The 27,198-nt window shown below is 43.1% G+C and overlaps 1 protein-coding gene and 1 long non-coding RNA gene across 8 annotated transcripts in view; one reads left to right on the forward strand and one right to left on the reverse strand.

Moving 5' to 3' along the window:
* The window catches only part of TTLL4 (tubulin tyrosine ligase like 4), a 30,392-nt gene that overhangs the window by 1,387 nt on the left and 1,807 nt on the right, over window positions 1-27,198 (forward strand). For 2 of the 7 annotated variants that reach the window (XR_014170764.1, XM_081920210.1), the window contains exons 2-19: window positions 6,867-8,334; window positions 9,616-9,737; window positions 11,312-11,375; window positions 11,716-11,840; window positions 12,962-13,072; window positions 13,995-14,071; window positions 14,540-14,734; window positions 16,020-16,102; window positions 17,695-17,823; window positions 18,545-18,667; window positions 18,999-19,097; window positions 19,535-19,669; window positions 20,111-20,248; window positions 20,984-21,086; window positions 22,061-22,271; window positions 22,892-22,962; window positions 23,197-23,279; window positions 24,896-25,060. Coding sequence is in view for 6 of the 7 variants with exons in the window: in XM_081920210.1 (XP_081776336.1) it covers window positions 6,941-8,334; window positions 9,616-9,737; window positions 11,312-11,375; window positions 11,716-11,840; window positions 12,962-13,072; window positions 13,995-14,071; window positions 14,540-14,734; window positions 16,020-16,102; window positions 17,695-17,823; window positions 18,545-18,667; window positions 18,999-19,097; window positions 19,535-19,669; window positions 20,111-20,248; window positions 20,984-21,086; window positions 22,061-22,271; window positions 22,892-22,962; window positions 23,197-23,279; window positions 24,896-25,049 (3,417 nt within the window). In the remaining variant the exon portion in view is untranslated. Of the gene's footprint in view, window positions 1-3,142; window positions 3,254-4,891; window positions 4,913-5,097; window positions 5,193-6,866; window positions 8,335-9,615; window positions 9,738-11,311; window positions 11,376-11,715; window positions 11,841-12,961; window positions 13,073-13,994; window positions 14,072-14,539; window positions 14,735-16,019; window positions 16,103-17,694; window positions 17,824-18,544; window positions 18,668-18,998; window positions 19,098-19,534; window positions 19,670-20,110; window positions 20,249-20,983; window positions 21,087-22,060; window positions 22,272-22,891; window positions 22,963-23,196; window positions 23,280-24,895; window positions 27,183-27,198 lie in introns of those variants that run through there. The other 5 variants (XM_081920207.1, XM_081920208.1, XM_081920209.1 and 2 more) reach the window with 5 other exon arrangements.
* Window positions 1,029-4,900, reverse strand: LOC309375356. The gene is made up of 2 exons (XR_014170846.1): window positions 4,761-4,900; window positions 1,029-1,143 (listed from the first exon to the last, which is right to left on the reverse strand). It is a non-coding gene; the product is annotated as an uncharacterized lncRNA (long non-coding RNA).

Consider the following 27,198-nt stretch of genomic DNA (forward strand, 5'->3'; position numbering starts at 1 on the left):
CGAGGATTTTTCCAGGTGGGTTGTGTGAAAGTCATTTTCCAAAGCTATAACAATGCTTCTCCACCTCATCCAGGATGTTTGTTTCTTACACATTTTATTTCAGTTTTAAGTACTAAACCTTATTTTTTTCTGTACAGTAGTCAGTGCCGACTTCCAAAACCTATGGGGATATATCTAATGGTGCCCCTCTATGAACATAAGTGAGTCTTTCCATTCTCAGAAGGATATGTGAGTCAGCAGAGGCCTCTGCTAATGGAAGATAGAGACTATTTTCATTGATTTCCCCTAGTAGCCCCCACATCACCTTCTGTGCTGTTCCACCTTTCCATTAGCAGAGGCTGGATCAAAAACTCTTTCACAAATGGAAAGGCACTACTGTTGAATACAAGCCATAGTGTTTTTATCACCTTTTCTTGTAGCACGAATAACAGAATCATGGAATTCTAGAATTGTGGAAGGGAGCTTGAGGGGTCATGCCTGCAATGCAGGAATCTCAGCTAAAGCATCCATGACAGATAGCCACCCAACCTCTGCTTAAAAACCTCCAAGGAAGGAGAGTCCACCACCTCCCAAGGGAAACCATTCCACTATTAAACAGCTTGCTGGATCAAGCCAACATGGTCCATCTAGTTCAGCATCCTCTTTCCCACAGAGTCTAACCATTTACCTCTGAGAAATCCGGCAGCATGACATGAAGGCAAAAGCCCCCTTTTATTGTTCCCAGCATTCGGTATTCAGTATTCCTGAGTTTAGCAATGCTTCTGGTTAAGAAAATATGTGTGCCTATTTCTGGTTCATTGATCGGTCTGCCTGACTTGTCTGCTTTGGGATTTAGTTTGCATACTTCTCTGGTGCAATAAGTGTAGCGCTACCACTGTTATTTTTTAACATTTAGCATTTACATTACACCAGCAGTGTGCTTAGTGCTAAGCAGAATAGGCAAAGGATAGCCCCTGTTCAAGATTTTACAGTCTACATTCCATGAAGGACACTTGGGTAGGGACATGTACCAAGAGGAGACTAGGAGATACTTGTTGAAATACTTTATTGCAGAGGTGGGTCCTGAGGAAAGACTCAAAAAGGGGGAAGTGTCTTGACACACTGAAAGGTGGAAGTTGCGTTTGGGTGTTACGAATTTCATGGCTAGAAGAAAGAGCATGAGTTAGAAAGGTAAAGAGAGGGGCTAAGGCAACTTCTGTGATGAAATAACCAAGTGGCCTTAGGCAAGCTGTGATTTCTTGGTCTCCCCATATCTGCAATATCGGGAAAATAATGCTGTCCTATTTTACAAGATGACTGTGAGACATTTCATTAAGATAAGGTATGCAAAGTGTTTCAAAGCAACATAAGAACTTAACTACAAGTGAATTCATGATCTGCTTTAGAGACTTCAGTATCCTTCTCCCAGGGGTTTGGGCAAGAAACCTTAATGGTGTTTCAAGTAGCATTTGACAGGGTAAATAGTTGGAAGTATGCACTACTAGTGTGGGGCTGATGCTGGAAAAGACAAGCAACTCAGGAGAGAGTTACAGGGGTGATATGATCATAGGGAGATGAAATGGGAAAGGTGGCAAGGCAACTCAGGACCAGATAGCTACTTGTTCTTAATCACATACAGATATAGGTTTGTATTTAGTATAAAAATGCCCAGACAGGTGAGTGTTCTTTTACTATCAGCTGGGGTGATGGAAAATGCAATCCATCTTCAAAATTCATTTGTCTGTTACCCAGTACCCTGCCTTGTACAGTTACGTTGTGCACTCTTATTAAATTATAGATGACTAGGCAAGTTGGGACATGCTAATAATTTCAGATATACTTTTCAATATTACTGTGAAGCAGCTTTCCATATATTTTATTAGCTTATTGTTGGAAGCCATTGCAACAAATGGAAATCCCTGGTTTTCTTGCTATGTTTTAGGAAAACTCGCTCATATTCACTGCTTCTGCATCTATCATTTCCACCTTAACAGTTTCTCCCATCTTCCTATTAGTAGCATAACCCACTCATAAATGACATTCTCAAATATATTTCCTCCTGCTCTCCTCCATTTCATTGGTCAGGACTCAAGCAAGCAATTCCAAGCAAAATCCCATTACAGGCTTTTAATGTTCTGGTGGCCTGATGGTGAGCTTTTGCCATTGCTTTTAAACTAGAGTGAAAAGCACACCACTCCTACAAATCCTTAGTACAGTCATAACAGAAGAGGGAACCTTTGGAGCATAGCTGTCAACTTACAGATTTGAAAATAAGGGACCAGCAGCCTTGAAAATAAGGGACCAGCAGCCAAAATAAGGGACCTGCAGCCTCACCTGTTCCAGGCACTCCAGTCTTCCTGTCCTCCTGCAGTCATGCTGGTAGCTTCGAGAACACTGTCCAACCAACTTTGTAACCATAGGTTCAACTGAATAGAATCTGAATCACATGCACCACAAGGCCTATGCAGCTTCAACTTAAGATGGCTCCCCGGCCTGGCTTTACACTGCAAAGTTTGCAGCAGCACGTGCAACAAAATGGCGTCCAGCATTCAAAAAAACCCTCAGCTTGCATTAACTAGCCACACACAAGGCATGCAAGCTCCACCCTCCAGTCATTCTTAGACATCTTATTGGGTGAGCAACACAGCCAAGCAACACAGTTGGAGCCTCCCTGCTCCCTGGCCGGCAGGGAGGGAGGGAGAGGAGCTGCTTCCTTTGAAATTTAAGGGATATCATTTAAGGGACATTTAAGGGACACCTATCAATAAGGGACAGCAGTGGGAAATGGCGCTGGAATAAGGGACTGACCCTTCAAATAAGGGACACTTGACAGCTATGCTTTGGAGTAGCATTTGTAGTGGTAGTTCATTGGATGGAGGCAATAGAAGGAATTAATGCATCCTTATGCTGTTTTTGAACAGCGGGGGGGATGCTGGTAGCTCTATTACTAATCATATTTAGATTTTGAAGAGCCAGCAGCTGCTAATTGTGCAACTCTTCTTAGAAGAGCTTTCGGACCAGTAGGCAGTTCTGAGAACTACTATGGTGAGAGTACTCCTTGGAGAGCTCTTTCCTGTGAATAATAAATGGGAATTGAAGTTTTATTTCTCTTGTAAATCAAGCTGGACTTGATTCGCTTGATTTGAGTGCCTCTATTATGATCAACGGAGTGGTGTGCCACCCATGTGCGAGACTGAGGCAAGAACTGTGCTTTCAAGAAAAGAAGAAAGGTGGTTCTGTGCCAAATTTAGCAGCTGTTGTTCAAATCCTGTTTGTAAGTAACAAGTGAAACTTTCCGGGGTTGCCATGGTATGCATGGCATACAATTTCACATAATCGTTCTGCGGCATACTGTAGCTGTTGTTTGGCAGTGGGTCATATTTGCATCAGCACTATAGCTAATCTCTTTTAAAAGCCCAGTTATGAGATGTGTGGAAGAAAGTGCTGTTGAGAGCATCCTGGTATATTGCTCTTGACCCATAATAATATTGAAGACAGGGAGATGCTCAGATATCTTGATAGGATTCTATGCTTTTGATGTTCCAAAATTATTTATGCAGAATGCAAACTGATTAGGAAGGAGGTGGTGGTATGGTATTTGATTCAAAGTTTGAAACAACACACTTATCTAGGAGCAAGCCCTGTTGAACATGCATAGTATGTATAAAAGTGTGTTCTGTGTATTTTTTTAGGGTGTGCTTTTTGTCCTGATGCCCCTTTTCAAGGTGGTTTAAATTAGTTAGTTAGTTAGTTAATATCCCACTCTTCTTCCCAAAGGAGCTTAGGATGGCAAACAACAAGTGATAAAACAATAAAAATAATTCCAATATGGATTCAGACAGCAAAATATCTCAATTCAAAAGGCTGGTTGAAAGAGGAAGGTCTTGAGTGGGCATCCAAAAGACAACAGAGACAGCTCCTGTCTGATATTCAAGGGGAGGGAATTCCTAAGGGTAAGTGTCACTGCACTAAAGACCACCTGATAAGATGGTATTTGTAGGAGGCCCTCCCCTGCAGAGTGCAGTGATCATTTGGGTACATAAGAGAGGTAAGACCATATTTCAGGTATCCTGCTCTTAAGACAGTTGCTTGCCTTTTAATGTCGCATCAAAAATTATCACTTGAAGTGGACCATTTCCCTTCACCATAGGGCCTGTCCTTCATGGATCTATTTTGATTGAATTTTTAACTAGGTTGGATGAGCCTCCTATGGAAGATCTATATAGGAATGGTTCTGGAGAGGGGATAGATGGGCCCTGAAGACTTTTCTGTGTTTGAAATTGTATAATCTCATTTCTCTGCTTTTTCTGTTTTTGGTCTCTCAAAATACCTTGAGGATTAATCAGCCTTCAGAACTTGCCTGAGGAACAGTATCTGGTGGATATCAAGCAACACGTTTACAAAATGAAATTCTATCTTGCCAAGTGCTAGTAACTCAGTGTAGTCTTTGTTTTTCCCCTAATCTGTGTGTAGGGCTTAGATGTCACTACAGATTGGAGATTGTTGTTGGGTGTCGACTTTGTAATCCAATACAGTACATGCAGTGTATCAAGTGCTGCCTTCTGAACTGGAACACACCATCAGAGCTGTATCAGCAATTCATGGGAGGGAGGATGGATGTGTATTGGACACAAGGTCCTTTTGCAATGAGTAACAGTATCACTTCCCACCTCTTGGTTCTCAAGTACACTAACCTTTGATAAACTTTACGATTTTAGGATAGGAAGGGGGGGGGTTCTAGGATGTCCCTGCAGGGTGGTGCTTTTGATGTGACAGCTCACCTGAAAGAGGGCAGGAGTTGTGCGTCACACTTCAGCATGTAGCCTGAATGGTAGACAAAGTCCTGTTCTAGAATGTTATGGATGTTGACAGTTCTTTTGGCAGAGAGGCAGTTTGCTTTGAGATAGCATAGAAGCTTGTTGTCAGAACAAAGGTTAGTGCTGTCCGTTGGCTCTGTACTGGTGGTAGGAACAGAACATAATAACGGTGAAGTGGAACTTCAGGGACAACAATATTTTTGTGAGAGAAGTCAACTGCTAAGAGCCCAAAGTATGTCCAGCCAAAAGAATGTTTTTTAATCAAGTTAGAGACGAGATGTCTGGTATAAATCCTTTTCAGGCTGTCTAGAGGACCATGCAACACCACGTCTGCATCCTAGTACACTGGAGTTCCACACTACTGCCAATTCTGTGAGCTGCTACTGGTTGTACAAGGTCAGCACTGTCCCCAAATAACCTAAAGGGCTTATCACATGAGCAGTCTACTCTAGGGTGGCATGTCTTTATAGCTGAGCAAGTTCCCTTCTGTTTGAGGGTATATTAGATCCACTTATTTTGTTGTCTAATATTAAATACCAGCCATTTTACAAGGAAATGGGTGTGAATACACCTTTCTGGCTCAATAGGTGTTGTAGGCATTTTAGTTTCTTTCATATGTATGCTGTGACATTTTTCTTCCTCTCCCTGCCTTCAAATCCACTAGCATCTGTTTAACAAGATTGCCTGATAAGCATCCTAGCACAAAAGGTGAAAGGGGCATATTCAGCATGTTGAGGGAAGCCTCATTGCTAATCCCCTGCTAGTCAGGTTGCTGGATAAAATAGGTGAATGTTATTTTAGAGCCAGGATTGGACTGTGCTTTGCTTGTGCCTCCTGCTGCCTCTCTTGGCTCTTTGTACAAGGGACTGTTTGATTGAAACCTAGACTGAATTCTTTTGGCACTGCCTTGATGAGTCAGCAGGCATGCGCTGTGAAGAAACAGCCAGCCTCCAATAGAAACCTAGCAATTTAAATGTCAGATTTTCTTTGGGTAGGAAAGCTGATTCCCAATATTATAATATAAATACTATGTAATGAAAAGGGCAAGGGCAAAGTAATCCATTTAACCTCAGAACATAGGTTAGCAAACACCCCCAACACTAGGTCTGAATATTTTCAGGAATGCTTTCTAGCATGAAGTTTATCACTGGTTTTATACCCCTTTGGCTATCAAAATGTCACCTTGCTGCTTATCAGCACCCCATGCCATCCTCTGCAAAATGTATCTTGATTTTGTAGACATGCCTATTTTTCAAACTATTGGTGTGCTCTTGTTCCAACTGCTTGCTCTGTATTCTGGCAAGACGGGTGGAGGACAAAATTGCTTAGAAAAATGACTGAATTATCTGCTCATTATCCTTTTTGGGAACCAAACTCTGAACCTTGGGACTTCCATTCCCAAGCTCTTCCGCAGCAGCTCCAGAAGGATTTGTTGCCTGGCTGGGTAACCAAGTGAAGAACCTATAGTGCTGGAGCTAGGTATAATAAACAAAGTTCTGCTGTTATGTTTAGTTCTATTCTTGGTTCTAGGCTTTCTGTGGTATAAGATGTAAAAGAACCGGTGGATGGAAGAATCCTGCATGAGAATAAGAAACACAAAGGTGCAAGCAGGAATACTGAGCAACTATTGCTAGCTTATTTGCATTATAAACAAGTGTTTATGTTGTTAACCTCATTCCCCTGCCATCCCCTTGCACAGAAGAAAAAGCCCTTTTCTGGCTGTTCTTCCCTGTAGCACAAGCCTTCCTGGTGGTTTAATAATAATAATAATAATAATGATGATGATGATGATATATACCACCCATCTGACTGGGTTGCCCCAGCCACTCTGGGTAGCTTCCAGCAACACACACATAAAGTAAAACATCAAACATTAAAAATTTCCCTATACAGGGCTGCCTTCAGATGTCTTCTGAAAAATAATAATATACGTCCTTTGTATGCTGTAATCTGGTCTTTTTCTCAGCCTTGATGGCACTGTCTTTCACTAGTCATCTTACCAACGACAACAGAGGTTGACTGGAGTGCTTCCTTTGGGCCTTGTAAAGTTCACATGTTTGTTTCTTTCAGGCTGGTCATGGTGAAGATGCCGCTCTGACTCCGGTTCACCAGCTGTACTCACTGAGAGTGTGGGATGGCTCTACATGGCCTCTGTAGGGCCAGAAGCCTATAGCCTTGGCCTCAAGAGGGGAAACCAGTTCCAGGTGGGCATTGCACCAGGGCTGACAGTGCCGCCACTCACAGCAAAGCTTCACGAGAGTAAGGCCTGGTACCTTGCTAAGCAGCAGGTGAAGCCCATTTGGCAGCTGGAACAGAAGCATGTGACCAATTTTCAGGACCTCCAATCGGTCCACTCAGGGATTTCTTCCCAGCGTCCCCGCCTCTTGTACCCAGAGTCATTATGTAGTGATACAGCATTCCTGACTTCACCTCCACCTTTGCCCCACGCTCTCCCAAACTTCCTCGGAAGCACCTTGCTCTACCGACGTTCTTACTTCAGACACAAGCCTTATCGGAGGCTTGAGTCCATCTGTTTGCAGCCAACTTCTTTGGAGAAGAAACCTTTTTGTGCTCCGCTCCCTGCCTATCGCTCTGTTCTCAACAACACCATGACATCCTCCGCCATAGACCCATTCTTTATGCCGAATACTGCTGCTGACTGTTCCAATCCAGTGTCAAAGGGGTTCCCCCTAAGCTCAGGGAAGCAAAACTCCAATTCATACAGACCAGTGCTAAACAATAACTCTTTCCTTCGGCCAACTAGTGCAAAAGTGCCTTTGCAGCAGCAGTACCACCAACCGCTGCCACCAGAAAATAAGAAGCTAAAAGGCTTGTCAAGACCTATTGGCTTCTCTTGGACCCACTCTGGTGGAAATGGAGATGGCGCTCCTGCGAACCTTGAAAGAAAGCTTGGGAAAAACAGTGGCATAACTCTTGAGCAACCCAGTGCCAAATCTCCTCGCTCGGCCATTCACAATGGCGTGGTTCTCAAAGTGGAACGGCCCTCCTGGCGACTCGAAGATGGTGAGAACAGGTCTCAGAACCTGAAAGAGCAAGATGTGCGGTTGACGGAAGCTATGCGGAAGCTGACTGCAAATGGCATCCGGAAGGTTAGCACGTACAACGAATTTGGTCACCGCATTGACAGCTCTTGCCTTATGAATGCAAACTTCCACTCCAGTCTTTTCAATCGATGGAAGCCACACATAGTAGCACAGATCACCCCAAAGGACGTACCAGCTGCCACCTCCCCAAATCTGGAGCCTGGTAGCCGCCACCAGAGCCTTATGGTAACAGAAGCTGCCGATGTCTGCACTAAACGCATCGATGTTCGTTTCTTAGCCTCAAATCCTGAACCTTCCAACCACTGCGCCTTGAGTCAGACTGTCAACCACACCTCTGTAAACGCTGGAGAACAAGTGGTAAAAACAGAGCTGTCCCCACGGACTACAGTCTCTGAGGTAGAGACCAAAATTTCCTCTCTTCAGTTAGGCACGGATACAAAATGGGGGAACCCTGTTACTGTGAAAGAGACCGAGTAAGTACTCTGGCAAATATGTCTGTTGGGGTGGGTTAGTGTTTCCCTTTCAGTACTCTTTGTGGCAATAATTGCCAACCTGTAGCCCTCCAAGCGTTGCTGGATTACACTTCCCACAATCCCTGAATCATTGGCCATGATGTCTGTCGGGCTGGGCGATATCAGCTTTTCAACAGTGCGGTATATCATCAGCCAAACATCGCGGTCTGGTGATATACCGCATTGTTGAAAAAACAAGCTGCATTGGCCTCAGCCAGTGAGGCACCAGGTGAAACTGCCGCATCTCTCACTGTCGGAACTGAGGCAGTTTCTCTCACTGTGGGAACTTAGGCATGGCTCAGCTGGGGTGCGGGAAGGCTCCCAATCCCCAGCAGTGCCCCCCCACCCGCTTGTGTGGGAACCAGCAACAGGCTGGGGAATCCTTTAACTGCTCGGCTAGCAGAGCGGCAACCACACATGCCTCAGCTGAGCAGTTCAAAGATGCAGAGGAAGGGGAAAGTATCAAAGCCTTGCCAATGAAGCTTGTTTCTCCCTCTGCACAATATGTGGGCAGAGTGGGATGGGGGTTTCACTCAGCAGTGTATCACTGGTGAAACCGCTGCTCCTCCTGAGTCCCTCTGCTGGCAGCGCCTGCTGAAAGGAGTCAAGAGTCTTGACTTCCTCCAGCAAGCGTTACTAGCAGAGGGACTCGGGAGCAATGGCATTTTCACCAGTGATATACCGCTGAGTGAAGCCGACTTTGCGGTCTGCTCCTCATACTGGCCCTGGGCGATATATTGATATGTCGCTCAGGCCTAGCTGACTGGGGCTGATGGGTGTGGGAGTCCAACAGCATCTGGAGGTTAATCACCCTTTTCTTATGATAAGGACTGTGTTTGATATAGTAGAATATGCTAAAGAACATCAAAGTGTTCCTATGATGTAAGCATATTTAAGCTTGGTCATCAATCGGTGTTCGATACGCCTTGGATGGTTTTGCAGCCTTCACTGTCTCCAAAACGTCTCTCAAATCAGATGGCAATTCTGCTTTTCCACTGGTAGCCCATTGTTTTGACAAGTGTGCCACAAGTCAAGTCCAAAATTTGCCACTTGAACTATTCCTCCCTTTCTCTCCACACCACTTCTATCACTAACATGGGTTAATGCTTATGATAGTTATTTGGGATATCTTGCCTTGTCTGTGATCTCTTGGTCTGTTGTTGGGTGTAGAGATCTTTTTGCTTTGCTAACTGAGAGGAGTTACAGAGCTTCACTTTAGGGCTGTAACCCTTTGTGTTGTAGAGCTGCAGTCAACCTCCCCCTGCTGGACCAAGCGGAGGTGGAAGATGTAGAGGAAGAGCTCCCGGACGGCTTGGAAGATGCCTGCAGTCAGGATGAGGAGGGAGAAGAGGAGGATGGGGAAGGTCAGCAGTCACATTTATTTCCTCTCTTCAAAGTACAAACAAGACTACTCACCACACATAAAACAAATATACTAATTACTGTCATTTCAAAACACAGCTTGAATCTAGTAAAAAGCTAAAACGATTCCTACTATAGTTGTCCATGCTTACTATTAGGGCATGGATATATTGCAAATCACTCTATAATATCAAGAGAGAAAGAACTGTATTGCAACAAATAAAATTGCTAGCTTGAATACTATAATTTGCCTTGTGGGCACCTTCAGCCTATGCACTTTCTACACTTGTTTTGAGTGATATTTAGTTAACTGCTATTGTAGGCAAAGCAACAGTCTGATCTCCATTTACATTTTACTGGTGTATTCTATTAAGCATTCAGTTAATTGTTTAGAGACAAACTTTTTAAATCTACTGTCTTGAAACAGTTCAGAGTGAGATAATTTTACCATTGAATGTACAAGACCTGACAATATTTCTAGATCATAATAGTAATATTCAGTACTGAGGCAGAGCAACACTAATTCACTGCTGCTGGAAGGGCCTCTGTATCCTATGCAACCCAGCCAGAAGGGTGGGGAATAAGTTGTTACTACTACTACTACTACTACTCAGTCTGAGAAGGGAGAGCCCAACCTACAGATATGTGTGATGTTTACAGCTGTGCCCCAGTTTAGCTGTTCCACCAACAAATCTGTCATGGTGGTGGCATATCTTGAATTCTGCAGGCATGATACGGCTTCTGTCAAATCCCATTGCCCCTCAGCTAGCAGGTTTTAACTACAGGACTTCATCTTCAGTATTCCTGCTAGGAATGTTCTGATCAAACCCAGTAAATACTTGTGTGTGGATTTATTATAATTGTTGCTGTCTTGCTACGGTTTGGGACAATGCTACTCACCCTGAGTATTGACCCATTCCGTCCCCCACACCTAATTTTCTTGCATGAGAGTGTGGAAGAAAGCTGCACTTAGGGTGATTACTGTAGTTCTTGCTAACATTGTGATGTAGCAGCCTGACATTTTCAGCTGTGTTTTAGTTCAACCATTTTATTGCTTTAGTATATTGCACTGTGGTTCAACACTCTTATGATATCCTTTTGTAAACAGAAGGCAAACTTTAACTTACGGGGAGTGACATAGGGAATGATATTCTATCCTCTTCTAACCTTACCATGGGGTCCTTTATTACGGTGTACAAATAAGGAAATTGATGGCTGTGTGGAAGAGCAGGCAAATAATGGATATCCTCTCATTGTCAAGATCCGGGATCTGATTTGAGGTCATTGTGCAGAAACTATGGTGCCCTTTAAATGTAGCTGCAGGGGGGGGGGCACTTATCAGTAAGCGGCTCCTTTGCTGCTGGGAAAACTCTGAAATTACGCAAACACCTCTCATGAGTAGGGGCAAGAGAGGTGGTTTGTTCTTTAAACATTCTTCCAGTCACGTAACAGTTGCTTGTGGATTAAGATCAGCTATCTGAGAGAATGTCTAAAAGAGGTTGAATTTCTTCAGGATGTTCATGGAGTGTAGCCAAGCTTTTTCACTCATTAAACTATTTTTGCCTTTTTTCTTTAGGTGAATCAGATGGCTCCTCTTCATCCGGATTATCCCCCAATGGTTCTGTAGCTATTATATCCAGGTTCGTTTTAGGAATGTTCTGTCTGTAATGCATTGGATCCTTTTGTTCTTGGATAATCCCATGGGATGGCCACCTGGAGACCCTGATCTGTTTGCCTTGGTGAAATCACTTGGCTTGCACTTGCCGGCTGTGCCCATCTGCAAAGAGAAACAGAGATGCTAAGCCGTCAGGCTGAAAGGCAGCTTAGTTTTCATTCTGGGTTAGTGTTTCTCAGCCAAAGCAAACCTCACTTTCTCAGTCAATGTGTTGGTCAAGAGCCTCAGGAATTAAACTGAATGGCATATGGTGGAAACGGTTGTGCCGCTCACTTCTCCAACTGTGCCTGGTATTCTTTTCCTAGGAATTGTGTTGAGGGATTGGTGCCTACACTAGAGGGCCAAGAACGAATTCTCAAGCCAGCTCTTACATGCAGCCTGTTCCCCAATGTGCCTCCCACCATATATTTTGGTACCCGGGATGAGAGAGGTAAGGTGGATCTGAATTCATTGTACGAAAAAGGCAATGCCAGAAAACCCTAGTGTACTATAGTGGTGGAGTGGAGTCGGAGCTTAAAATGAGAGATTCTAGGGTGGGGAGGTGATGGTGGGATGCATGTGGTCATGTCATTTAAGTATGTGGTGTAATGATGCCTTTCCAATGGATTTACTAAGGTCTCCAGGTGATGTGAAGAGAAAACCTTAAATCTAGATTTATATCTGTGGAGCTGTAGGATTTTGAGATCACCAGCAAAGAGGTTCAGCTCTGAAATGGCTGAAACAGCAGTTGAGATGCTGGAAGGTACAGTAATATTTGATGGGCATTCACTTTGACCCTCAATCTTAATCCCACCATAGGTGGAGTATGTATTTTTCCTGCCCTGCCCTGTGATGGGGTGAGTGGACATCCAGATTCCCTTGTAGCAGAGATGGTCCCATTTGTCGTATTTTGCTCTGGCCTGGGTGCTTTCAGATTGGAGAGCAGGCATTATCACAGCATCACAACAACCTTTGGTCTTTGAAGAATTAAAGCTGGTCTTAACCTTTTGGGATGTACACATAGACCGACTCAGCATGCTTCTTGCTATAGATAGCATAATTCCTCAAACTTCTTGAGCTTAGTTTCGCTATCTGCCTTTTAAACTTCTGCCTTCCCCCTCCCCAATTCAGGACTAGTCACCGGTCCCATTGCATAGCATGGAGATCAAGGCAGCAGCTCTTCCCAGATCAGACTGGCATACGGCAAGTAGGGGAACAGCTGCACCCCTGTCCCCAAAATAAATTAGGATCCTCTGTTAGAGGGCTTTCAACCTATCCATTTATTCACTGATGAGAGGAGGGAAGTCCCACCTGCCTCAAAATCCTGTTCCTCCCAGAAACTTTGCACATTCCTTCAGGTGTGTTGTGCTTCTCAGTTTGGGAACCACTGTTCTATGGACAAGTGACAGAGCTTTTGCCAAGGGTTTTCTTTCACTTGGTGATCTGATTCTGTTGAAATTCATTGAATAAAAATCTTACCCTTCTAGCACTTTATGACAAATTGATGTCCTCAGCCAAAGGAGATGCTCCCTTGGTTGGGTTTCCCTTCTAACCTTAGAATTTCTTTCCTAGTGGAGAAGCTCCCTTGGGAACAGAGGAAGATGCTACGATGGAAGATGAGCACAGTGACTCCCAACATTGTAAAGGCAACAATCTCCAGGTCCCACTTCAAAATCAGCAAGAGTGAGTTGTATTGTGGGAATGGTCTGTGGGTGATGTTGCCTCCTGCCTTAAATACACCCAGACTCACAGCTTTATCTTGGAATAGTGCTAATGTTTGGAAATGAACTGTTCCACTTTCAGACGCAGATCTTCAGTAGCAGAGCAACAAAAGCTCCCATAGAATTGATTACTCTAATGCACCTCCCTTGCATGGAGGACTCTGAAAGATGCTGCAAATCATGAAGCTGCAGATCTAATTGTGGCTCTTCCGCTGCTTCCCTCTGAAGTCTTGGGCAAGCTTCATGGCACTTCTGCCTATGTGTATGCCCTTGGGCAGCTCTTGTCCAGATGGATACTGACCACAAAGTGCTAATGTTTACTGCAGAACAGCAAGCGCTGCAGTATGGTCTGTACTTACAAACTGGGGAAGAATGTTCAAGACATAGAATAAAACTCCATGTCCTAGCAATTCTCGTAGAGTTTGCTTATACATCTGATGATCTGTGTCTTGTAATGCAGAGCTGTAGCTGCTCTTTCCAGTAGGCTGTTTGATAAATGCAGCAATCCTTCACCCCCTACTCTTCCAATAAGAGGAGACTTAGATAGATAGGGATTGTGGGGGCTTTAATTTGACATTTCCTGCCTGCTCACCTGTAATTGAATAGGCTTTGATGTCGCAGTATACCCTGTGATGCTCATGCTACAATCTTTTTAGAGTTGTGTACAGTTCTCAATAGGGTTTATTGTGGCTGCTCATATGAGGCCACTCTTGGTTCATGTGGAAGGGGAAACATGGATAAGGCAGGAAAATTATTTCCAATTCATATTTTCCAAACTGAAATTCTTATATGCCTGAGACTGTTGCAGTTCTTGATCATAAACAGAATATATATATCAATGTGATGTTCAGAGAATAGTCTGTGAACTGCCCTATTGCCCACAGGAAACAATGACTGGCTGGGCTGCTGGGGCCATCACATGAAATCTCCGGGGTTCAGAGTTATCAGAGAACATCAGAAGGTATGAGATATGGTCATGACTACAAAAGGACATATTAAAGAATATAATACAGTGTGGGGAAAGGGCATGAGATGCATTTCACTCTGGCCTTTTCTGCCTTTTTCTCCATCTGAACGCTGCATGTAGCTGATACTTTCCTGTTTTCTGCTGCAATGTTCTCTTTCCCTTAGTCCCTTCATATTCTCTTGATGGCTGTGCCTCTGAAGGAGGCAGCCTAGGTTTGCAAGACACTATATGGTATAAACTTCAATGCTGGCATGCTTCCTTCATGGGAACTACCTGTTGGGAGTACCAGCCCAGGGGCTTTTGGGGTGGGGGGTTGTATGGACAATCTAGATTCTTGCAGCTATCCCTGAATTTGGAGGAGAAGGTACCCCCCTGTTGAACCTTTATCTTGCCTTTTTACCAGCTAGGATACAGCAGGAAACCTCATTATTCCTTTCTTGTCTCTTCCTTTCCCTCCTGCAGTTGAATCATTTTCCTGGCTCTTTCCAAATTGGTCGGAAGGACCGTCTGTGGAGAAATGTGTCCAAAATGCAGTTGCGCTTTGGGAAGAAGGAGTTCAACTTTCTGCCCCAGTCCTTCATCCTTCCTCAGGATATCAAGCTGCTCAGAAAGGCTTGGGAAGATTGTGGGAGCCGACAGAAATGGATTGTGAAGCCGGTGAGGGAGGGCACAGATATGGTTCGACCTGTATAGAGATAGGGGTGTGTCCTTTGTGTGCCTTCTGCCATAGTATAGCCATGCTTTCCCTTGCCTTGCCAGTTTCAGGTTTTCTTGGATGAATCTGATTTTTCTTGATGCATTTCACTAGGCTTTATGACTTATGTTGGGACAGACTGCCTTTGGGATGAGCTGTTTTTGTATTGTGTGGTTTTTATTCTGCTTCAGATTTTAGGTATTCCGTTTCATGGTTTTAATCTCTGTAAACCACTCAGAGAACTTAAGTAATTAAATGGTACTGAAGTGCAGTTAACAACAATTAATGGTAATGTAAACTACACCCCCCACACCTTCCACTATAGCAACAATGCATATTCTCTTCTCATAGATGGACAGTTTCTACTTGTGTATTCTGGTTCCCTCTTGACTATATCATAGCTTTAGCCCAATAGTCTCTTTGGCTGTCGGTCTCCCTCTTGCTGCAAGTAGGACCTGCACCAGTCTGAAAACCCACCTGTCGTCTTCTTTTTCATTCATTTCCTTGATATTAGGAAGGACAGGTGTAATCCTCCCTGGTGTATTGTTTTAAAATATTCTGGGTTTTTATTCTTTGCAACCTCGTAAAGGTTGTGAATAAAAGTGCATCACATTTGCATTTCCCCATGTCATTGAATCTGAGGTGTTTGTGCATTGAATGTTTTAGGTGAAAAGAGGCACCCTTAAACATGTAAACGAGGAGAGAAGACTGGGAGACATGCAGGGGGTGCCTCCTTCTGTTCCTAGGAGCCTCAAACATTTCCTTAAAGAGAGAGAAAGGCGCCCCCCCTTTTCATGAGGACTAAAGTATTTTCAAAACCCTAGATATTCTCAGACTCGACAGGTGCCACAGTCTGTACTGTACTGCGTGACTACAGCCAGGCGCGTTTTTGAAACCTCTAGGGAGTTAGCTTATCAGTCAGTGACAGCAAGGAACTCAAAGCTGCTATACACCAACTTGTGAATATACAAAGCTTTTATTGACTTCAAAAGCCTTTGCTGACATGCTCAGTCTTTGAAAAAGCTGCCACAGTAGTTGATTTTAACATACTGCTGAACTTAAAATTACATTGAGATTTTTGTGAGGCTGCTTCTTTGGAGGCTTGTCTTAAGACTGATAGTATTAAAACAAATTCCTTTCATGTACCCCACCTTCCCAGACTATAATCGGATGTTCCAGCTTTGAATTGTAGGATAGCAGCAAATGGATGCAATGTGAACATCGCTCTCTGTCTTTCACTCACTTTAGCCAGCATCAGCTAGAGGCATCGGCATTCAGGTCATCCATAAGTGGAGCCAGCTGCCCAAGCGCAGGCCACTGCTGGTGCAAAGGTAAGCAAGTCCCCCTGCCCTGCCGGTCTTTCCCCACCCTGCTAACCAAAGATTGACTTTAAGGTATCAAAGAACCAACTTGTTTCTGATTATGCTTTCTGCTGTTGTAAAACTTTACATTGTTCTGTGGGGTTTGTTTGTTTTGCTTCTGCTTCTAGCTAAAGAGTAGAGCAATTGTGGAATTGTTACGATATTGACATGGGTTCAGAAATATGGCTAAAGGAGACCTTTTGCTGTGGCAAGGAGTAGTATTTGTTGAGAAAGCTGGCATTGCATCAGCCGTCTCCCAAACCCCTTAGAAACCATCTCCATCAAGCCTCTCTACTGGTGACAATGTTCTGAACTTCTTGAGACTAAATCTCAGGGCTACTCTATGATGTGGTTCCTTTTTTTTATATAAAATATTTATTAAAGATTTTCTTAATACAATAAAAAACAAACAAACAAAATAACATAATAACCATATTTTCTTCACTTCTTTGGACTTCCTCGCATCTCTCGTTCCTGCGTTCCAAGTTTATCAAACTTTACCCAGCAATTTATCACCTTGTTTCAATTCTTGTTTTATAATTTTCCAATATTGTGTCTCTAATTTTAGATATTTTTACCCAAACCTTAAAAGCTTAATTTTAACATAATATTTATTCAAAATTTATCTTTTCTTAGATTTTCACTTATCTTCATATTCCTTTCAACTAACTTAATGGTGCCATATTATTTATAATCTTACATCTTTCTTAACACTCATACAATTTACAATATTTTTGTAAATAGCCCTTGAATTTCTTCCAGTCCTCCTCCACTGCCACTTCTCCCAGGTCTCGGATTCTGCCGGTCATTTCTGCTAGTTCCATATAGTCTATCAGTTGCATCTGCCATTCTTCCAGTGTGGGCTTTCCAGTGGGTTTTCCAGTGCTTGGCGACAAGTATCCTTGCTGCTGTTGTTGCATACATAAAAAATGTTCGGTCCTTCTTTAACACCCTCTGGCCAACGATGCCTAAAAGAAAGGCCTCTGGTTTCTTAGGAAAGGTATACTTAAATACCTTTTTCAACTCATTATATATCATTTCCCAGAAAGCCTTAACTCTAGGGCAAGTCCACCAGAGGTGAAAGAACGTGCCTTCAGTTTCTTTACATTTCCAACATTTATTGTCAGACAAATGGTATATTTTTGCAAGCTTGACTGGAGTCATGTAGCGCTTATATATAATTTTCATAATATTTTCTTTCAAGGCATTACATGCCGTGAATTTCATACCGGTGGTCCACAACCTTTCCCAGTCAGCAAACATGATATTGTACCCAATGTCCTGTGCCCATTTTATCATAGCCGATTTGACCGTTTCATCTTGTGTATTCCATTTTAACAGCAAGTTATACATTCTTGAAAGTACCTTAGTCTTAGGTTCTAACAATTCCGTTTCCAACTTTGATTTTTCCACCTGGAATCCTATCTTTTTATCCAACTTAAAAACCTCTTTAATCTGAGCATAATGTAACCAATCTCACACTTTATCTTTTAGTTTCTCCAAACTCTGCAACCTCCATCTATGATGTGGTTCCTGTATGCTCACCTACCTTTCTGTTGCAGGTACTTACATAAACCCTACCTCATTGGTGGAAGCAAGTTCGACTTGAGGATTTATGTTTACGTCACATGCTATGATCCACTTCGGGTTTACTTGTTCAAGGATGGACTTGTTCGTTTTGCCAGCTGCAAGTAGGTTTCCTATGAATTGGTAACCTCAGAAAGAGGGTTGGGTTGACTGCTTGTCAGAAGACCAGCTGAGATTCATGAATAGCAGATTAAATATGTTTTCTGAAAAGAGTAGACTAACTATTGGTTTCAGGTGTCATTTGTATTACATCCTGTGCACATCCTTTTGGTTTAAGCAGTGACTATTGAGAACCAATTATTTGCTTTCACTGTGTAGCTGAGTCTGTGTGCTTTTAAAATAGCCAATTATTAAATGATTTATTTTATTTTATTCATAAAACTTATACACTGCTTGATTCTTTAAAAAAAACCTCAAAGAGGTTTACAAAAAGATAAAACAAGAAAATCAAGAAAAAAATTACATCTGTACTTTAAAACATACAAAAGTTAAAATAATAAGACAGATTATAATTACTTCAAATTCCTAAGCATCTGGATGTTTAGTTAACTGACAAAGTTGGTGAATAACTCAAGTCAGAGCAACTCTTGATGATTAACAATTTGAATTGTTAAACCAGTCATATCTCTGTGGAGCACACACGTTCATTCTCATTCTCTCTCACACACACCAGACTAGAGCTTAGAGAAGATACTTAAAGATTGGTGTGTGTGCCTCTGTCTTTTAGCTCCCACACTGCTAGCATTCCTCCCTCTTCTTGCCATTTCATTTTGATGAGTGATGTCTCCTTACTTAGTGTAAACTTTTGTTCTTCCTTCACCTCAGATATTCCCCCTCTGTGAAGAGCCTCAACAACAAGTACATGCACTTGACTAATTATAGTATCAACAAGAAGAATATTGAATACAAGGCTAATACAGATGAAACTGCATGTCAGGGTCACAAGTGGTGAGTATTGATGAGCAGGAACGAGAATCCTTTTGTATGTGTTATGTTCTTGACTGGCTTATGTTGTCTTACCTCTCTAGTCCTGAGTAGCCCAGATGTGGTCCTACTGTTTCCATAGGAAAGAGACTTTATTTTCATTTATTAAACAAAATGTATAGACCACTTAATCAAAAAAGAAAGGTCTCATAAGTGGTTTATATAAAATGACATTAAAAACATGGTCGGTTTTGGGTTCATGTTGCCTTTTTCCTTCAGAGATGGGGGGAGAGGAGTTAATAACACTATCTGGGGCAACTCTAATGCACTTGTATGCTCTGTTCTGTCTCCACAGGGCACTGAAGGCACTTTGGAGTTATTTAGCCCAGAAAGGAGTTGACAGTGAAGCCATCTGGGAGAAGATAAAAGACATTGTTGTCAAAACCATCATTGCGTAAGTCTCAGGATCTAGTTGTGTTCCCCCCAGCCCTTTGCTTTCAGGAGGACCTCTTTTTGACGGGCCATCTTATCCACTAGCTAGAGATGTGTACCGATGTTTGCAGATGTTTTGAGCAAGTGTGCATCTTTCTTGCTGAGTTGTGCTTCTGGAATCAGATTCTCCTACTGTGTTGTTTCTCGAGGGTTGTTGATTGTTCCTTGGCCCCAATAGTATCTTGTTTGGATCTTAATAACCTGAAGCAAGGAAGGGTCATGTGCTGTCTTCACCAGGCTCTCATCTGAGCCATGTGGGGAAGCTATTGCTGAAGCCCTGCTTTTGTGGCATGCTTGTACCATATGCCTAACTAGAGTGAAGCATAAGAGGCATAAGATGATGCATAAGATGCTACTTTGTCTGCTCAGGAACAACCTAGCACATGTTTCATTTTCTAGATCAGAGCCCTACATAATCAATCTTGTGAAGATGTATGTGAGACGCCCTTACTGCTGCCATGAGCTGTTTGGGTTTGATATCATGCTGGATGAGAACCTTAAGCCATGGATTCTGGAAGTCAATATTTCCCCCAGGTAAGTTGTGCATGGTGTACCCTTCAGCTTGAGCTCTGACTTGGTGCATTTCACTACAATTTTGAGAACACCCTTTACCTCCAGTTTGTCCCACAGATGCATGCTAGGCCTATATGCACAGATGCATGCAGTCTGTTTTGCCAATGCCTTACTTCATGTGCTGATGGCTTCCATCTCTTAATGTGAGGGAGGCAACACTTACATTGAACTGTATCACACAGTGTGGCTCTGATTGGTAGGTATGTCTGTGTATTGTGTATGCATGTGGGTGTGGTGGGGGAGGGGATACTAAAAGAGAGAGAGAGATTGTCTTGCCTTGGAGATCGAGTTCCTCCTTTCTCTCTTTTGGAAATCAAACTTAACAGCTGTCTAAAATGCCAAAAGCTAGGGCCAAAGACATGAAGATGGGCTTGTCCAATCAAAGTTTTGTTCTCTCTGCAGCCTTCATTCAAACTCTCCTCTGGATGTGAGCATCAAGGGTCAAATGGTCAGAGATGCCCTTAATTTGGCTGGTTTTCTGTTGCCAAGCACAGATGATGTGGCTTCACCCTCTGGAAGTGCCAGCAGCTCCACAACTAGGTTAGAGATCAAACTCAGTTTTACTGGGCATCTCATCTTTTGCATTGTTCTTGTTCAGTTGGGGAGTGAGGAGGCCTGAGTTGGAAAGACTGAGATGAAAAGTTGTTGTGGCAATAGTATGTGTGGCTGTAGCACAGAAGCATAGCTGTAGCCTGTATATAAGACTATGCATTTTATTCAGTCACGCTATTGGTACAGAAACTGGATTAAGCATCCAAAGAATCTCTGCTTTTGTTATTTTTAAAGCAAGTTTTTGGTCCATGTAATTGCAAGATGGGCTTGAAAATACCCGGGCAATACCTTGTGCAACTTTGGAAGCTGAGCAGTGGTGGTGATTGATCTCATAAATATTGTCAGGAATACTAGGCTTCAGTAGCTGGAATTGTGTATTGCTCCTCAACTCAGTTCAGCCACAATAGCTGTCAGGGATAGCAGCAAACACCTGGAGGACACCAGGTTGAGGAAAGCATGAAGCAGGCTGGTGAGGGATGGGGCCTGGGGAAGGGAGCATGGCTTGGGAAGAGTCCTGGGGCCCAGATGGAGGGGCTGGAGGGTTGCACGCTGCCCCCATGCCTAAGGTTCCCCATCCTTGATCTATGACTCCATGGATTGTTTGAGGCTTTTTTTGTTTCTTTTGGCTTAACAGAGTATTGCTTATGGTTCTGGCTATAGGTGGCTGAATTGAGGGCACTGACTAACTCTCTATGTACTAACTTTAATTATTGCTGTGCCCAGCTTGAATAGTGTCACAAAGGAGAAGAGTAAGTCATCTCTGGAGCTGTTCACTTCTGAGAAAACGAAAAGAGCTTTTTATCTGACCTCAAAAGTGCCTGATCAGGTAGGCGAGAACATGCCTTCCCCAAATACTCTGCCCTCATTCTGAGATTTCATGCATGTTTGGGCTGGAGTTCTCCGTTCTTCTTTGAATCATTTCATTAACTGTTTAATTAAATGAAACCATAAGTAGTGTGCATAAAGCAATATAATTTCATCAAATAAGTATACATAACTAAATTATGTTTCTCGCTAGGCTTGCTAAAATAAAAAAAGTTTTTAGCAGGGGTGTAAGGGTGCCTGCCTAATATTACTAGACAAGGAGTTGCAAAGCATAGAGGTAGCTACACTGAAATATTGACTCGTACTAGCAGGTGATCATTACAATCGCTTGGCTTGGGGAGTGCTTAAGAGTTCAACCAAGCACTTTTTCTGACAGTAAATGTGTCAGATGCAGGTAAAATGCATCCACACACAAGGAGGAGGTGCTTGTTTATTCACAGAAGGACTGGTATTTGAAGGAGGTTGTATTTGACATATAGGATATGATTTGGCTAAGTGTGGAAGTTAGAAAGAGCTGTATTTCAACTGTATTCAGAGCAAAGCTAGTGTCAAACCTTAAGCCCATCAACTACACAGCATAGCTTAAGAAAATGTTACAAACTATAGTTAAGACCCAATAGGCCATAGCCACTGGTTGCCATTGTTATAATGGGTGTGCCTTGAAGCAGTAAGATTTCCCATTTCTTACTTACGCACATGCTTTTTGGTTTAGTTTGTTCAAGGGGTACAAGAAGCATTTGGGAACCATAACCAAGAACCCTGCCTTTTCTTCTTCACCCCCTCCAACAAATTCCTATTTGGATATCTCTCTTCTGTCTTTCCACTGCTGTCACAGTGGGAGGGGAATGTGTTGCGTGGCCACCATCCTAAAGCGGCAATCATAGTGGTTTTAGAGAACCGAAAGTGGCATGCATGTAGACTTGTGCAGTTACCTCCTGGAAAACCAAGGTGTTTCCTTGTCCATCTTGGCTGCAGGAGTTCTATTCCACCATCCTAGATGTTCTAACACCAGATGATGTACGTGTCCTAGTAGAGACAGAGGATGAATTCGCTCGACGTGGACAGTTTGAGCGAGTTTTCCCCTCGCGCTTCTCCATGCACTACCTACGTTTCTTTGAGCAGCCGCGATACTACAACATCCTTACTTCCCAATGGGAGCTGAAATATTTCGTGAATAAGGTCAAAGGTAAAAAAGTTCCCATCACCTCCTTCTTGCAAGCTCCCTTCTAGGATAAGCAGTTAGCTGTTTGATCCAGCCCTTTATAAGTAGACTGCATACCTTGCTTTCTAACCCAGAGCTGTCTGTGTTCTTTCACATAGGATTCTTATCTGTCATCCTTACAGGCTGCCAGTGTGGTTTGAGTGTTGCTTCTTGCTGAGTCATTTCTGTCATCTTCCCCACTCCCCACACCTTGCAGCCACATCTTTGGCTTTGGGGCAGAAGTCTCTCTTTATTCTTGCCCACCCCTTTGTCCTTTCATTGGTTTCTATTGACTTTCTTTAAGCCCACACCCTCACCCAGAGCCTTCCTGTTCATCAGTGTTACCTGCTTCTCTTGAGTGTATCCAGATAATTCCATAGAATAGACCAGGAAGTTCAACATCTTCAAATGAGCATCATACCATTGCAGCTTGAGAGTGTGTGTGTGTGTGTGTGTGTGTGTGTGTGTGTGTTTGGGTCGCTCAGTATCAAGGCCCTGCATTATGTGTACCCACTGCCTTCTTATATCCAGGGCAGTTGCTTAGTAATGGCCCTCAAAATTTCACATGTGAACTAGCATTCGTTCTGTGGTGTTCCTTTCTGCAGGGGTGGATCTGCTCAGAAACTGGTGTCACAAAGGCTTTCATAATGGAGTGGTGACAGAATCCACAGTGATGGTAAGGGTGGGCCCTCTTTGCCTTTCCTCATACCTTAGATATGTTCTGCTTTTTCATGAGGGTGCCCATCAGAACTACTTGTTACTAATCAAGTGGCTCTATATTTGTGGCTGTCTTACTGGCCTGCAGCACCTTCTCTTTGCTTCACTAAGTTTGAGGTATGCTGGGAGATAAGAAAGGAACATTTAGTAGCCCCCTCACTAGCTGTCTAACTCTGCACTCTCTCAACTTCAGTGGTCAATTCCAAGATCCCACCTCTATATGAAGAATGAACTCCCTGTGAATGGCTTGAGCAAGATGGAATTAGGCAGAACCAGGTGAGATTGCAAGAACCAGCCACTGTTATATCTCAGTACATTTCCAGTTGGGGGTTGTCCATGATTTTTCATCCATTCCCTTATAGTACAATTCTTTGCAAGTCTGCTCTGAAGTAATCCCCACTGCATTCAATGGGATGTATTCCCAGGTGGTTGTGTGTAGGATTGTAGCCATGGTTAATATATTTTAATGCATGTTAACCTTCTCATGAATACATGGAGAGAAAGGAAACTCTTCTTTGTTATTTATATGCCACCTTTACATTCCTCCCCTGATCTATTACCCTTTTAACAAGCGTGATCTTAACTGTTTATGTGTTACTTTCTGCCCCTGTTAGGATGTGCCAGAGGATTAAATTAGAAGCATCTGCTTCTGGGTTTAAACTAACTGTGGTTAATCATTATATCCAGTAAGGGCAAACTATAGTTAGTTTCAACTGGGCTTTTTCAGTGTGGTGCCCATTGAGGCACTCTGCAGTGGCTGTGAGACTTTTCTGCCATTCTGACTTGCAACTCCTGCTTTTAAAAAAATCATGGAGGCTGGATACAGTGCCAATCTTAATTTTCCCTGAGTAGCCCTGAGCCCATGTATGGTCAGGCAGCTTTGATCATGTAGCTACAAGCTAGGATTTCATGTTAAGTTCAAACCAGGTCATTGTCTTAGCCTTTCTTATTTTTACTTTGGTATATATCTGACATAAATCATTATTTGTAGCATTTTTATACTAACCTGTAACACTAAGTATTCTGGCCAGTATACTTTAAAAAACACACACATGTAAAATGTAAAAACAACATGAACACAAAACCACAAACAAAACTGAAACTTCAAAATAAAACCAGCAGCAGAGGAACCAGTTGTACCCAATGTCTAAAAAACCCCCACACCTTTTGACCGTGTTTTTAAGTAGGAAAGCCTAGCTGAATAAAAGGCCTTGACCTATGGCCACTGAAAAGTTGGCAGCTGCCTCACCTAACCTCACTTGGCAGGGGTGGACTTTTAAAGATGATTTTCAGGTTGGGCTGGGTATATATGGGAGGAGATAGTCCTTCAGATAACCTAGCTCCAGGTTATTTAGGGCAGGAATAGAGAACCTGCAGCCTTCCAGTTGTTGTTGGCCTTTGTCTGATTCCAGCCAGCATGGCCCATGGCCAGAGATTATTGGAGTTCTAGTCCCAGAACATCTGGAGGATCACAGATTCTCCATCTCTGTTTTAGGGCTTGAAAAGTTAATACCTGCACTTTGAATTGTCTCCTGGAATAGATTAGAAGCCACTGTAGATAGCAAAGCACAGGCATGATACAATTTTTCAGCAACTCCCTGTTAACAATCTTGCTTCCCTGTTTTGGAGCAGCTGAAGTTTCTAGACTGTTTTCAAGGCAGCCCGAGGTTACAGCACATTGTGGTAAACAGGCCTAGGCAGTGGTGAGTCATAAGCCCTAAAACCTTCTTCCCCATCAAATACAGGGATGACACAGTAGTAATAGAAAGACTGCTGTTTCCTTCAGACGGGTGAAAATGATATGCTATGGAAATGGTTCTCTCTGTGTGTGCTCTATTCTGTGCTGCAAGACAGATCTGCCTCTGTCTCAAGTTCTGTCTTCTTTCCAACAGCAAAATCCTTGTCCAGCGAGATGGGGAGGAGCCAGTCCGAAGCTCTGAGCCAAACCCTTGCACTCAAAGCTTACCTCAGATTAAATACACAGCTGGAAGTCTCAAGAAACCCACAATCCCTCGGACCCTCAGCAACTCAAGCCTAGTGAAGTGATGGGGGACTGAGTGAGTGGCCAACTTCCCCTTCCTTATGGTCTCAGGAGGGGGCGTACGTGACCTACCTCAACGGAAGCTAGGAGAGACAGCATGGAAAGATGGGGAGGACCTTTCGTCCGGCACGCCCACGTAGAACTATTTTTTTGGAAAGGGAATTGGGTCGAAGAGGAGATGTTTAACTTGGTTAAAAGGGACAAATGCTCTGTTTATAGTTTTTTTTTATGACAAAGGAAGTTGCTAAACACAGAAGCTTGGAAAACCTATTTAACTTTTAGTGTGAGTTCCTTATAGTTTATTGACCTTGCCATGATCGTCACCACTTGAGCCATAAGTGCCTCTCGCTGTTAAGTGCTGACATGCTAGGTTTCGCCAGACACTGACAACCTCAATGACCATTTGTGAAATGAGCTGCTACCATGAGGCAATTGCATGTTTGCAATTGACATAATAACCCATGTATTCACAACTAATTCCTTATTAGCTGAACAGGTGGGAAAACAAACTTTAGAATGGCTTAACACCAGTAAATCAGGCAGATTTTTTCATAAACTCTCTGGTGCATGGCCATAAGAGAAATAGGCTTAAACAGTGAGGGAGGTGGTGGGGAGTCCTTGAATATTCTTATTCTCTAGGCACGCACCCATGTTTACTTAGTTCCTGGGTACAGATTTCCTGATGGACTTTAGTTATGGAAGGTATTTTCTACTTACTTTTTACTCTGGAGAAGCAGATTTTGCAGTGTGCTGGTCCAAAGCACAACTGTGTAGCTTAAGCACTGGTGGTGGGTTCTAGCTTTGTGCTGGGACTCAGAAAAAGGTGTGCTAAGGTGGCTGCTTCTTGTTCCTCTCTGGTTTAGGGTCAGGTGGTTATCTGTGTTAATCCTCCTAGCATTCGTATACACCCTAGAACACTCTCCAGTTCTTTACCCCTAAAGAAGACTTGACTATGATTTAGCCCAAGTGGTGCTTGGCTGTATAATTCTTGCTTTAAGTACTGCAGCCTCAGTCAGTGTTATTTCTGATCAGTCAGTGCCTTCTCCCTTCTGCTGGAGAATTCTGCCTTTTCTCCACTTGTTATACTTTACTCCTAATCTGAATCTGGTACTGGATCCCAGCTTTGGGTACACTTTTCAGTTGTGTGCGTATGTCCAGAATGTGTTGGTAAACTTGCACTTACAGCCAGCAAGGGCCGTCTGCTGTCCTGATCCCTGGGCACTGATAGATGCATCTGTTGCTCTACTTGACTCCTGATACCTTGACACTTAGGAGCATTTCCTGCCTGTACTCAGACACCACGTGCAGGAAGCTGCTAAATTCTGAGCCTTGAGGGTGAACTCAACCACTTTGGCTGCAAGAAATATTTCTGTTTAATGAAGGATAGGAGTCCTTTTATCTCATTTTACACACACACACACACACAGTCAGATGCTATGGACAGCATGAGGCATGCATCACTGTGAAGTCTTCTATTTTTTCCATGTAGCAGTAATGATATTCCAAATGCCTGTAAGTATTTCTCACTATGGTGGTGAGATGTGTTTAGGTGGCTACTTGTGATATAAATGGCCAGAAAAAGGAAGGCATCATTCCTACAGTGCATCTCTCCAAATAGATTGCTTCTCCGTTGGTCAGGGCAGTATTTATGAATCACACAGTCCTGGAAATCTCCTGGATACAACTGGATACAGCAGCTGTAATCTAGAATATAGATGCAGTGTGCATTTATTGTTAAAGTGGTTCAAGTCATTGCAGAGGGGTGTGAGATTCCCCGGAGCACATAACACCAAAATAACAGGGCACCTCTTTCTTACTACATCTGTCATTTGCTTCTCCTAAGTAACCTCAGTGACTAAGCTCTTAAGAGCAGAAAAGCTGGGAAACATAGAGTTGGAAGCCAAGCCAGGCACACTGGATGTAGCTGTGCTTTCTCCTGGGGCCTTAGCAGTAGAAGCAGCAGCTCTCCTTGCATCATGCCAGGGAATGAGTTGCTAGAAATCTTTTCAGAGTCTGCCTTGCAGACAGCGACTTACCTTGCATCTCTGTCTTACTTCACTGGCTGTATTAACACAGATATCTATCTTGGTGAGACCTTTATGGCATGATCCCCTGAATTAAAGCTTATTTTCCCCTTGGCTTGTTATTTCCATC

This window comes from Podarcis melisellensis (genome assembly GCF_964234715.1).
Source record: "Podarcis melisellensis genome assembly, chromosome: 1".
Lineage (NCBI taxonomy): Eukaryota > Metazoa > Chordata > Lepidosauria > Squamata > Lacertidae > Podarcis > Podarcis melisellensis.